The sequence below is a fragment of the Lolium rigidum genome, chromosome 1 (genome assembly GCF_022539505.1).
Source record: "Lolium rigidum isolate FL_2022 chromosome 1, APGP_CSIRO_Lrig_0.1, whole genome shotgun sequence".
In the NCBI taxonomy this organism is placed as follows: domain Eukaryota; kingdom Viridiplantae; phylum Streptophyta; class Magnoliopsida; order Poales; family Poaceae; genus Lolium; species Lolium rigidum.
The window spans coordinates 38,678,301-38,691,931 of NC_061508.1; the positions used below are offsets into that span (position 1 = coordinate 38,678,301).

General features: G+C 42.3%; 1 protein-coding gene across 2 annotated transcripts; it reads left to right on the top strand.

Moving 5' to 3' along the window:
- Nucleotides 1-1,482: 1,482 nt before the first annotated feature.
- LOC124685230 lies at nucleotides 1,483-12,278 on the top strand (the record flags this gene model as incomplete). 2 transcript variants are annotated; one of them, XM_047219560.1, is given in 18 exon segments in its annotated part: nucleotides 1,483-1,900; nucleotides 4,102-4,187; nucleotides 4,269-4,637; nucleotides 4,724-4,807; nucleotides 5,324-5,444; nucleotides 6,326-6,524; nucleotides 6,624-6,724; nucleotides 6,823-7,035; nucleotides 7,251-7,504; nucleotides 7,579-7,797; nucleotides 7,878-8,102; nucleotides 8,195-8,248; nucleotides 8,425-8,490; nucleotides 8,582-8,719; nucleotides 8,866-8,919; nucleotides 9,815-9,874; nucleotides 10,733-11,509; nucleotides 11,590-12,278. In XM_047219560.1, coding segments are annotated over 18 exon segments (3,636 nt in total), but the record flags the coding sequence as incomplete, so codon positions are not given.
- Nucleotides 12,279-13,631: the final 1,353 nt, after the last annotated feature.

Below are 13,631 nucleotides of genomic sequence, written 5' to 3' on the forward strand. Positions count from 1 at the left end.
CCGTTTCTCTAATCTGTGGCCGCGCAGGCGTACGTGCGCTGGGCCCACCGCCCACCGCGATCGGGCGCCACGCGTCCCGTCACCTACCCGTCAACCCGGTAGCTGTACCCAGGATACACGGACACGTAGAGTCACCAGGGACCACATGTCGGCGAGCCAACTACTCAGACCCGAATCCCGTGAGACGACGCAGCACAGAGCCGCAGCCCCCAGCCAGGGTATATCCCCTCCAAGAAAATCGCTACAGCCACGCCGGCTGTCTCACAGACAATCTGGGCCCACGCATAAATCTAGCCTGTGTACAGGTTTTCGTTTGAACTCGCCAGGCGGTGCGCGAGCCGTCTCGGTGGCCGTAGCATTTCACGAGGCTCCGAGGAGGAGAGGCCCAGCCCACTACGGAGGGACAGACAAAACGGGCGCCGCGATTTTTTTTTTTCTCTTTCTTTGAGAAGAAGCATGTCTCTCCCTCTTTCTCCCTCTCGCTCCCGGATCTGAACTCCCCCAAAATAATCGTGGCCAGCCACAGAAACCCTAGCCCCTGAGGTTTTCCGCCACTACAACCCCGCCGTGGCGCCTCGCCGGAGAGCTCGGCCCGCCGCCGACCCCGATGCCGCCACGACCTCCCGGGCCGACGCCGCCGACGCCGGCGACGCCTCGCCGTCGGCGGCGTCGGCCTCGCGCGGCGTCGGCACGTCCGACCAGGCCAGGAAGGCGCTGACGCTGCGCTCGCCCTTCGACGGCGACGACGACGCGGCGCGGGATCCGCTGCTGCCCGCCCGGGTCGCCAGGTGGGCGGCCGTCGGCGACGTGCGGAGGAACCACAAGAAGGCCCAGCCGCCCGAAGCGGCTGCGGCTGCTGCGGCAGCCGCAGCAGCAGCCGCAGAGCAGCAGCCCAAGGCGAGATCCAACGCTCTCTGGGACAAGATGGAGCCCTACTTCCGGGAGATGACGCTCGACGATTTCGAGGCGTTACTGCCGTCCGTCTCTAACCGTCTCGATCCGTGCTTTATCATACCATTTGTGGGCAGCGGGAAGGAGCAGCACTTGCCTCAACACGTTGATCCGTCTCATACAGCCGTGGTCGCTAACCCCACCCTGGTTTCGGGCAAGGAGAACGAGGAGCCGGAGAATCACGGACCGCATGCCAACCATGCGACGCAGCACGAGAGCTCAGACTTTGTCAGCCACAACAGCACCATCAAGCTAGCCAGCACCAACGGGGACAGCGAAGAGCACCGCGAGCAGGATGTCATTCCCCAGCAACAGGAACAGCCAGATCCAGGCAAGAGTCCGGCGGACGACTCCTTGAACTGGCTCCTAGCATCGCGAGGCCGGTCCGTGCTCACCTCGGAGCGCCCCAACAAGAAGCGGAAGCTGCTGGGAGCCGACGCGGGGCTCGAGCGGCTCGTGTGGCTGCCGCCCGTGCCAGGCGAGGCCGCTCCGACGTGTGACGTGTGCTGCTTGGGGGAGACCGACGCGGGGTCCAACAGGATGCTCCACTGCAGCGGCTGCAAGGTGTCCGTGCACCAGAGGTGTTACGGCGTGCAGGTGGTGCCGGACGGCTACTGGACGTGCGCATGGTGCGACGGCATCAGTTCCGCGCCCGCGCGGATGCTGTCGCTGAACGATGGGGGCAGGATCGTCTCTATGCCTTGCGTGCTCTGCCCCAGGGAGAAAGGTGCTTTGAAGCCTGTGAAATGTGACCCTGGACAGACTGCAGATGGGGGCAACCTGAGTTTCGCGCACCTGTTTTGTAGCCTGTGGGCGCCGGAGGTTTTTGTAGAGGACATGGACTCGATGGAACCTGTCACTAATATAGGAGATATCCCAGAGAATCGGATAAAAATGGTCTGCACTCTCTGCAAGGTTATGCATGGTGCATGCGTTCGATGTAGCCATGGTATGTATTTTTCACTCACTTCTCTCTCTTTCTATAGTATCAAAATAAGCTTGTCTAGATAGTTTTATCTACAAGTGTGCTCCCTGTGTACAGACTTCCCCTACAACAGCGCTCTAACAGAGAACTTGTACTTCTAAATTGTTTTGTTTCTTTTTATCCCGCTCTGTCTCGCTGAAATAGTACCTTTTCCCCTTCATATGCCTTTTTTCCCCACTTTTCGCTGGAGTAGTTTACAAATTATGTAAAATAGAAGCTTCCAGGATTCATGTGCCCATATTTAGGAGCTGAAGAGGTATTAAGGCCAACCTTTGTATGTGAAAAGGTCTCTCATAAGCTTACCACACATTGTCTGACATGTTCAATTGATACTTAATAAATGCCAAATTCAGATGGATTTGAGCAGTGTTATAATTAGAACCGAGTATTGTTTGATTTGGCTCGTATGTTTTGACTTAACTTTTAAGGGTTAGAAGTTGAAGTGAGTCACAGAATCACAGCAGAACCAAATTATTTAGCTTACTCATGCGAAATAAGCTGTTTCTTGTTAAATATTAACCTCTAATCTACCAGTCGCAGACTGTACAAGCTTGCATAATATCTGCTTGTATCGGCCATATACAGGCTTAGCATCTTGAGGATGGTGTTGCAACTAAGAATTCAGCTGTTTGAACTGTGCTGTTTGATGATTTGATTTTTGCTTCCTTTTGGGGTTTTATAATCTAGATCTGATCCTTTGTTGACAATGGAACGTAATACAACTCTACAGATATTAATAATATAAGAATGTGCAGTTCGCATTAGGCAAGAGGCCTACTGTTTGATGAAATTGAATCACCCTTCCTTCAATATTCTTGGAAAATTAGCTACCTGCTTTATTTGTCAAAAGATATTTAATATGGTGCTTTGGTTTACAATCATGTACCATTAGACGGTGGCGACAAAGTTATTTACAGCACCATTAAATTGTTCAGTTCATATAGTATTTTTGGAATGATTATACAATCATGGAAGCTGTTAATGGTGAAGTGCGTACGGGTTCCCCTAGTTTTTTCCACTCCATGCGTACTTTGTTGCTTAAGATGTCTCTTATCTTGGTGAATAGCATGGTCCGAGTTTTGAAATGTGTGTTTTCTTTAGTTGATTGTGTGAAAATGTACCGTGTGTGTTTGATATTGGATAATATCTTTGCTAATAGGCTTACAAATTCGAAGTTGGGGCCATGATTTTGAGAGGTCTGCATGTTCTAAATGTGCTGTCAAGATTTAGCTGTAATTCCTAAAATCCTGTGAAAGATACATGTATGAAATGTCTCCAGTTTAGCGGCACTATCACCTTTTCCATGATCATCTTAGATGACGATAAATGTAGGATGCGTGAATATTATCTTAGATGACTATAAAGACTTAGCTGTAATTCTATAATGTAGGATGTGTGAACATCTTAGATGACTATAAATGGCACCAAGTACTCCAGCGAATGTAAATTGCCGAAGAAACACGAGAACATTAGTAGAAGTACAGACCCATGTATGGTCTGCTACTTTACGGCCACTATAGGATTCCTTCACAAATTTTGAGAGCATGAATAGTTAATAGTTTCTTAGCCTTTTGTGATGTCATATGATACCTATTCCATTATCTAAATTAGCATGTCATTTTGATTTGACTTGTTCTTCAGGTTGGTCTCATGATTGAACTTAGTATCATCTTTTGGTAACTGTAATTCATTCCTGTGGTGATAGAAATCGCGAATGTGATATTGTTTTATTTTCTCCAATGGGGGTTGTGTTGGGCTTGACTTCACTGCTCTTAAGAAAAACCATCTGACGTAATATGAACAATAAACTTGTTTTCTGTAGAATCTTGTTCATGTTACATGGAAAGACTAAATCAGTAGATTATACTTGCTGGTGCGAATTCATAATAGACTCGTAACAAATACACCCCCTTGTAAGCTGAATCAGTAAAATATTGGCGCTGCTGTTCTTGTTGGGATACTCATATCAAGTAAACAAAACAGTTCATCAGCAACACTATTCACACATTCCCAAATTGCTGTGGGGTCATTGTTCGATTTTGTTTTGCTGTCGATAGATGTTTTTTTTTCTTGTTGCTATTTAATTTGTATAAACCATGTGCAAAGGACTTCCGTTTTTGCTGCATGTAATATCCCTTCTTTGGTTATTGACTAATGTTTTCCAGGAACATGCCGGGCTTGCTTTCATCCAATATGTGCAAGAGAATCTAAGCATCAGATGGAGATATGGGGCAAATCTGGGCTTAAGAATGTTAGACCATTTCTTCTCTGTTGTGCTTTTTGCCTTGGTTGTTTTTGTTCTTTAATAGTTTTCTTGCACATCCGTTTGTAGGTTGAGTTGAGGATATTTTGCTCAAGGCATTCTAGAGTCAGAAGCATCAGTTCTGTACACAATGCCAATGGTGTTACTGAACAGGATACTGCACGAGTTGGGCTGGATGATGAAATTTTTACCACAGACAAGAAACAACAAATGAGATTTACACGCAAGAGTAAGGACAAATTCATGAACGGCATATCCATCAGCTCTAGTTCGTCCAGCCTAAACAAAGTGCAGACAGCGGAGCTGGTTACAACACCATGTACTGCTAGAGCCATCGAAACTCAACAAATCGAACAGACACACATGGTTGTTGATCAGCCTACAGGAGATGGGAATCTTGTGAGCAGTTCTACTGATGTTTCTGCAGTTCTCAGAAAGGTACCTGCTAATCTTACAAAGCAAGATTTTAAGGTACTCATGTTTGGAAGTATTGCGTAACTGGGTTTTATGCTTGTGCTTCACAGCTAATTGACCAAGGAAAGGTTAGTGTTGGTGATATAGAATCAGAACTGGGTCTGTCCTCAGAATCCTTGGAAGCTGCTCTTGTGGTAATCTTTAATTGGAATATTCATTAACTGTGACTGGTTTGCACGAGCATTTCTACTAGGTGGTGTATAATTTTTGGTATATACATACATTTAACATGGCCCTTCCACTTTGGCTCCACTTTTTAATTTATACTATTGAATTTTTCAGATATATCGTTAAAATTTGAAAAAGTTATGCTTATCACAACGTCTACCTTTCATGCTATTTGTCCTTTACGTCATTACATGTAACACAGCTTGCAGTCATATATGGAATACATAGTGCTAGAGACTGAGTTAACTGTAATTTATGAATATATTTGATATGCATAATGGACTTTCTATGTCAACTATAAATCTTAGCATACGCATGAAACTAAAAGAGATAATAGTTAAATCCATGTTTGTTTATATGTACCCTTTCAAGAGCACGCACAGGTACAGCTGTGCCTATGTGGTGTCGTCAATGGATTTGACCTACCACACTATTTTGACCTTAAATCCTATTTTGTTATATAATTTTTTATTCCTTGGCAGCCTGAAACAACCACCTTCTCCCCTGGTCTGAAGTTGAAAATCATCAAGTTGCTGCAAAACTCCGTTCATGTGTCTTCTGTTCAAGTGAAACCTCTTGAAGAGAGTGATATAGCACCAGAAGGTAACACATTAGATGCGTTTGTGTGTGCAACTACATTCATTGATCAGTATGCTTGTTAATTTTGCTGCTTTCTTTACTTCGTTGTTAATTTTAAACTCCATGATGTATGTTCATTGATCAGTATGCTTGTTAATTTTGCCGCTTTCTTTACTTAATTGTTAATTGTTAATTTTAAACTCCATGATGTATCACTGCTCTTCTCTGATCCATTGTCAAAATGAACTATGAAAATACTTATTGTTGGCAATACTACAATAGTCGTGCAATTGCTATAAAAGGAGGAGAGGGGTGCCAAAGATTAGGGAAACAAGGGAAAACTCAATAAATTCATGTGTGCCTTATGTTGTGATACAGAAACCAAAAGAATAATAGTTTGATGAAATTCATCCTTTTCATCAGTTGAAATCATTATGGTGTTAGCTACTCACACCCAGTGTGCTAATATTTTTGTAGAACTGGTATGTTGTTTAACTTGTAAACTATGACATTTGACATGCTGGAAACAAAAATCAGGCATTTCTGCACCTATATTAGTTTTAACTTGTCACTGGTTGAAATACTCACTTTTGAGGCTCCTTCGAGTTTCAAACTTGTTCTGTGTAACCTGGTAGTCATAGTATTGAACTAGCCCTGAAGATTGGAAGGAGGCTCTCAATTCCAAATCATAAATAATTTATTTCAGTTGCCCTGCTAACTAGTTCATCTTGGTTTCTGTTTCAAACTTGTTCTCTGTAACCTGGTAGTCATAGTATCGAACTAGCCCTGAAGATTGGGAAGGAGGCTCTCAATCCCAAATCATAAAGAATTTATTTCAGTTGCCCTGCTAACTAGTTCATCTTGGTTGCTGTAGACTCAAATGATTCTTTCAATATTATGGCCAGGTACATTGCTTAGAAGTGAAAGTAAGAACTTAACTGATTCACAACCTGGCTCAGAACTGGAGGAAGGCATCTCATCATTTGATCATAACTATCCTGACAGTGATAAAGCTGATAAAGACTGCTCTAATTCAGTAGAAAATTCCTCGCACACTGGTCGTGATTGTGAAGACGACCATATTTCTGGCCAACGTGTTCTCAAGTATGGTTAAAATCCATTTCTGCTTGCATCTTTCTCGCCCAAGTCTGCACACACAATTTGATGTGTTAAACTACCTAATCCCGTGTTTGCTCTGTGTAGCATTGATGGTTATCGCTGCTATATTCATCCATACGTCGAGAAAAAGTTGCAGGATTTGTGGGGTCATATTTCGAATCAGAATAAGCAGTCTTGTTATCATGGTACTCCTTTTAACATCTCACCATCAATCAAATCATACCACTTACTATATTGTTATTTACATTTTGATCTGATATTTTTTTCTTTTGTGCAATTTAAGTTGAAGAGTTATCCTGCGTTCCTCATGACCAAAATCTTGCTGATTTATCAACAAAACTTGAGCAATTAACAGAGATAGCTGCAGCTGATGAAGCTTCTAAAGCAGAATCGTCAGATATTCTAGAGCATTCACCCCGTGATGAAATAGAAGGAGAAATCATTTATTTTCAATCCAGGCTTCTCAATGATGTTGTATCCAAGAACCAGAGATATGGTATGTGGCATGTTCTTTCTCGTTGTTAAGTTAGTTGCAATTTTTATGCTATTTTTACAGAAGTACCAAACCACTTTGACTGCTGTCCTATTATATGCTCCTGTCGCTGCAGCTCTGTCTTAACGATTAACCTTGAGATTCCAAACTTAACTCAATAGTTCAGTAGTTTCTTCTGCTTTCTGAATTGATGTTTCAGTCCTCTTTATATCTTGCAGAAGACCTTAAATTCAAGGTCGTCCAGAGTCTTTCCCATGAATTGGATTCTTTTAATAAACGAAAATGGGACCATATCATTGTGAATCAGTTCCTTCGTGATATAAGGGAAGCTAAGAAACGCGGGAACTCAGAGAGGAGACACAAAGAAGCTCAGGCTATCCTAGCTGCAGCTGCACCTTGTGCTGCACCCAGCTTGAGAAATGAAACTTTTAAGAAAGAGACAGAAAATGATGCAGCGCCTGTCAAACAAGAGGTTCATACTGTTCTTGTGCTTGTTATGTTTATCTTGTGTTATGGATATTCATCTTTGTCTTTTTTGTGCTGCAGAGTATTACAAAAATCAATGCTGGATCTTTACGAGTTAGCCAATTGACTTTGTTGCCGCAAACAAAGGATCTATCATTTTCAAACAGTAAAGTCTCAGCAGATAGTAATTTTGGCATTTTTGATCTGGCTAAATTTTCTAAGAAAAATGATCTTCCATGTGATGTGTGCATGCGGCGTGAAACTGTATTGAACCGAATATTTCTCTGCTCAAGCTGCAAGGTGCTCCCCATTTCACTATTCTTTGTATTTCACTTTTGCTCAAGTTGCACTTCAGTTAAATATTAACCCTGCATGTTTAGCAGGCTGCTGTCCACTTGGATTGCTACCAGAGTCGGATGAATCCCACAGGTCCTTGGAAGTGTGAACGTTGTCAAGAGATGTTATCAGATACTGTCATCTCTGCCAATGCATCTGATTGCAGTGGTGCGATATCATGGTTGGTGCATTGTGGTTTCTGCCATGGTACATTAGGAGCTTTTCGCAAGACTACAAAGGGCCAATGGGTTCATGCTTTTTGTGCTGAGGTATTTTGACTGGCATCTTTATTTTTCAATAATGCTGCTTTGCTTTGCTTAGCTTACCTACATTGTTAGATTTGTGGTCAATTTTTCTGTAGTGGCTCTTGGAGAACACATTCAGAAGGGGACAACATAATGCTGTTGATGTAATGGTACTAACCTCTTTGCACCACCACACATGCTCACTATAATATTTAAGATTTGGTTTCTCTTCTGTAGTGTTATTTCATTGTTTATATGTTGATACCACCTGAATCCATCTTGTATTGATTGTAAGTTCCTGTTAGTTATCTTATTATAATTTTTCTGACTATTTAATCTATCTAAGGAGGAGAACCTTCTGAAGGGAGACACATGCTCGATCTGCCACCACAATGTTGGCACATGCTTGAAGGTCTTAACTTGTAAATTATACTTTGGACCTAATCTGTATTATAACGACAGGCCAATTCATTCTTGCTAAGTTTTTCTCTTCATTTATGCAGTGCTGTACTATAGGTTGTCAAGTCACTTTCCATCCTGCATGTGCTAGGGATGCTGGTCTTTACATGAATACGAAAAAGATCGGTAACTTATGGCGGCACAAAGCATATTGTGGCAATCACAGTACTGAGCAAAGAAAGGTAAGTTTGCTTTAAACTGTTGTGAGATGGATTCTTTAATCTGTGACCACAGGGAACTGGTTTTCCTTCAGATCTGATAGTGCAGTAGAAATGGCCTATATACTCTCTATATCAGTCTTATTTTCCTCTTTGAAAAACTTCCACAGGTCGACTCTCAGCAGTATGGACCTGAGGAAGTCAAGATCATGAAACAAATGAGGGTAAATGTGCCTGTTACATGCTTTATTTGTTTATAAGTGTAGAAGTTCTGTGATCTTGTGAACATTACTGTCTTTTGATTTAATAACTATAGGGTAATAACATATGAACTAATCTATTTCATGTTACTTGTGTAGTTCTGCCTTTTTATCCTGCTCCAAGCATCACCGCGCTTTGTTTTGTGTGGACTTTGCTTCTTTTGTGTCAAAGCGTTGCATTTTGATAAGGGATGACCTATTATGCTTTATAGGTACTAGCTGGAAAATCACATTATACTACTCTCTCCGATCCATAATTAGAACCTTTGAATGAATATATATGCCAAACCGTGTGGTATTGAGCACGTGCCATGGTGGTGGTTTTGATGTATCTGACTATCGGATGGCTAGTAGTCAGTCGCAGGGTTTACGAAGAAACAGAAACTTCATCGCTGTTACCTTTTACTTTTTGCACATGTAGACGCCTTTTTAGGGTGTTTATTTATGTGGAAGTTGAGCAAAATGTATTTGAAAAGTAGTGTCTCTGGACTAGTGTGAAGTGAATATGCTGAAAAAATGGACTGCAACTTATTTGATTTTTTGTAATGTGTACTCTATTCTTGCTTGAAGGCAGTTTCATCTTGCGCTTTTCTTCTATCTGCAATTTAAGTGCCAAACCAGTGTATTTTGTTATGTCAGTATTCATTGAAGCCTTAAACACTGTCCCGAGTTGGCTTTACTTTGGCTATGGATCATAAGCTGTGTGTTAAGTATTATATTTTGTGTGAAATCCCTTATGTCTGCAAATATCACTAACATAAGACCTGTGCTCTAAAAATAGGACCTTCATCTTACAAACACACCTTTATCTTAGGGTAAATGTGCTTTATGCTGACATAATATTCCCCCTGCGTGGCAGGTTGAATTGGAAAGATTGCGCCTTCTTTGCGAGAGGATTGTTAAAAGAGAGAAGGAGAAGGTACAGTATCCGTGAATTGCATTTACTTCCTGTCCCTTTTGGTTGCTGAGGAAATTAGACTTCATCAGGCACTCCTATAATCTCTTTCAGAAAACTTGTATCATTCCTTTCTGTTAGAAGTGATATTACTGGGATACATACCAAAGTGCATCTTTTCACTTTGTTTAACCTGATGTTGCTAGCAGTGCCGTAGTTGTCGATATTTTTCTGTTGAACTATCCCTTCAATCTCAAAATGTAACTATCCCACATATTTCATGAGTGACTTAACTCTACATACTTCAATGAGCAATCATTACATGGATATAGAGATTGTAATTTTGATTGCGTGCGCATAGTACCATTGGCTATTGTAGTTAATGATATGCGTGATGGATCAAAGTTTCCCAGAGACCAAGCCCCCACCATAAATTGCGCCTTATCTTGTGAAACAGAGGGAGTTGCAGCAGAAAATTTCAAGGCCGACCCCTTCTCCTTTTCCATAGATTTTTATGGCCACGGAGAACTCCGTCTATGCCTTTTAGGAATAGCCGGTCCCAAGCCCGGGTAAAAGGAGGAGGGTTGTGTTAGGTTTGGCGAGCCAACCTAAAAATCAGCCATTCCTATGGATTTATGGCCACGGAGATATTCTTTGTACTGATGCTGGGCTGTAGTGACCTATTTGCTCTGTTGTACTGGATTGGCATAGTTTTAAGGTCTAGGTCTCTGAACATGTCCATAAATAAATATATTGGGACTGGAAGTTCCATGTATATTTGTACAGTAATCGATAGTGTTACATGCTGCTAATATCTTGTTTGGTTTACTAGCTGCAAAAACTATGTAGTTCTTATATGTCCACTTTTTTGTTTTATGCCAGAAAGAGTTGGTTGTATGTGAACATGATATACTTGCTGTAAGAAGGGACTATGTTGCCTCCTCGATCCAGACTCCATTTTATATGTCGGGAACTGGAGCAAGTTCAGAATCTGCCACTACTTCTGTTAACAACAATTCATATAGTGGAAAGAGGCAAAGATCGGATGAGGTCACAGTGAGATCCGATGATGTCACGGTGGATAGTACTATTTCCAGGAAAAACACCGTCAGATTTCCCATTCATAGCAAGGACACAGATAGGAATACAGCTGACAGTTCGACATCAACAATATCGTACAAGCAGAAGTTGGATGATGGGGAATTACTTGCTGATAAGAATCTTCAAGAAAGAGCAGTTGTTGCCTCACAAAAATCAGGAGACGAAGAAACAAAGAACAGTTCGACATCAACAATATCGTACAAGCGGAAGTTGGATGATGGGGAAATAATTGCTGATAAGAATCTTCAAGAAAGAGCAGTTATTGCGTCACAAAAATCAGTAGACGGGGAAACAAAGAACAGTTCGACATCAACAATATCGTACAAGCTGAAGTTGGATGATGGGGAGTTACTTGCTGATAAGAATCTTCAAGAGGGAGAAGTTACTCCGTCACAAAAATCAGTAGACGGGGAAACAAAGAACAGTTTGACATCAACAATATCGTACAAGCGGAAGTTGGATGATGGGGAGTTACTTGCTGATAAGAATCTTCAAGGGGGAGAAGTTATTGCCTCACAAAAATCAGGAGACGGAGAAACAAAGTCAATAGATAAAAAGGTTTGGAATTTTATTCTGCTGTAGATTTACATTCCATTATATCACCTCATTGCTTATATTTGAAGTATATGATGTTGCAGTATGGAGAAACAGTTCAAAACGAACTTGTTGCAACATGTGACCAAGCTAGGTCACTGAAACCATGTGATCAAGCTATGCCACTGAAACCATGTGACCAAGCTATGCCACAGAAACAAGTCCCTCCAAAGAGATATGTTTATACTCGCAAAAAGAAGCAACGGATTCAGGATGTGGTGCAGGTGCCTGGGAATGCATAGCAGCAGCAGATCAGAGTGGCTCCGTCCTTGATCGACAGGGATATGGGGGACATGGTTCGGTGCCTGAAAAGCAGATGGCAGCCAGCGGGGCTGGCGAGTGTTATTATCACACAGCCACAGGGGCACGGACAGGCGGAGGTTATAAAATGGTGCTAACCGAGTCATTATAAAATGGTGCAAACCGAGTCCTTCAGTGTGTATTGAGCTTATATCCAGGTTTGATCCGCTAAGCTGATGCCACCCAGATGACGTGGCAATATGGGTGAATTCATCCACTAATTTAGTTATTCAAGGGCAGGTTTTGTGAAATATGCTCTGTACATTGTCATCTTTGGAGTTATTAGATTAGTTGTGTAACAGAGAACAATTAACTAGCATTAGCGGGCGATGATAGAAGAGGCCAGAGTTGTCACTGACTTGACATCTGTAGTTGACAATTGACATCTGTAGCTAACAACCGGTAGGCCATGTGCAAATGAATTATCTCTGTACAACAGCAGCTGCATGATTAAGGTCGAGATGTACCCATAAGTTTGGACTGTTTGGTTGATGCGTGCGTGTGTATGTGTGGCTTACATTAGCTTGTAACATGTTAGATGAAACATTGGCAACTTCTTGATAGAGTAACTTGATATTTATACAGGTTCAGTTTCCTTCCATATGGCACTTTTATCGAAACTCGTATAACGTTTTCTTTAAGTTCATAAAAAAGAATGAACTTACATGCGGCGACCTGGACTGAAGCCTGCTCCTATATGTTTGTTCCAAATGTCATGATTGTAAAATGAAGCAACGACCTTCCTTGGTGCAGCATCTCCAACCCTCGGGTGGACTTTGATGCCGCATATGGACTCACCAGTCACCAGACCATGGGTTGTCAACGTCTCCCACCTCCCTAGTCTCCTAGTCCTAGATTATGATACTACCATAAGCTCGTCAATCCCAAGGCCTTGTACCCACACTAGTGATTTGGCACCGGCAGCAGGACATAATCTCTCCTGCACTTTGATGCCATATGTCACCAACTCTTCTTGTTTTCGCATGTCAACGTCTCCCACCTCCTAGAGCATGATCCCAAATGGCATAAATGAGTATGAACACGCCCGGGATTTCTCGATTGCTTTGGAATGAATTAGGCTGATTTAGGCACTAGGCAAATGTGACGGTGGAAGTTTGGTCAGAATTTTTGACCTTTCTGCACAAAGGCAGTCCTCGCATTATGACCTGCCGACGAAGGCCTGAGAGCGAAATGCGTCTGCTCTAACCTCTGAGTCTGCTGGCAAATGGACATGCCTCGGTTCACCATACTCACTTGAGAGTCAGGTGATACCATACCTCAGTTACCTCAGTTAGAGGCGTTGCTTTCATATTACTTATCTCTAAATATAAATATATTTAGAGCTAAAATATGTTTAGATATATTTATATTAACGATAAGTAATATGAATCGGAAAGAGTATGTATTTTGGTTCAGATGGTGTACATTTTTTCCTTCACTGGTGGGACCCATCATCTCTTGTTGGGTGGAGTATATATGTTTACTGTCACTTTCTTTTTGATAGCCATGCTTCACCGATACACAATCCAAGTGTAATAGATGCAGAGTGGGGAGAATAATGAAATCCATCCAAAGATTTTTTTTTGGACACAATCTCTGTTTGCTTTGGCAATTTCAAAACTCTGTACAAGCGAAAGAGCCTGCCCTTGTCCTTGTTGCAAGGGCGCACGTCTACGCCGTCGGATCAGCTACACGGACGGTCCAGTTCAGAAGCAGAATCGGCCGAAGCACCGAGCGCAAAATTAGTCTACCGTTACAGCGCGTTTCACCTGATCAGTACTAGGAG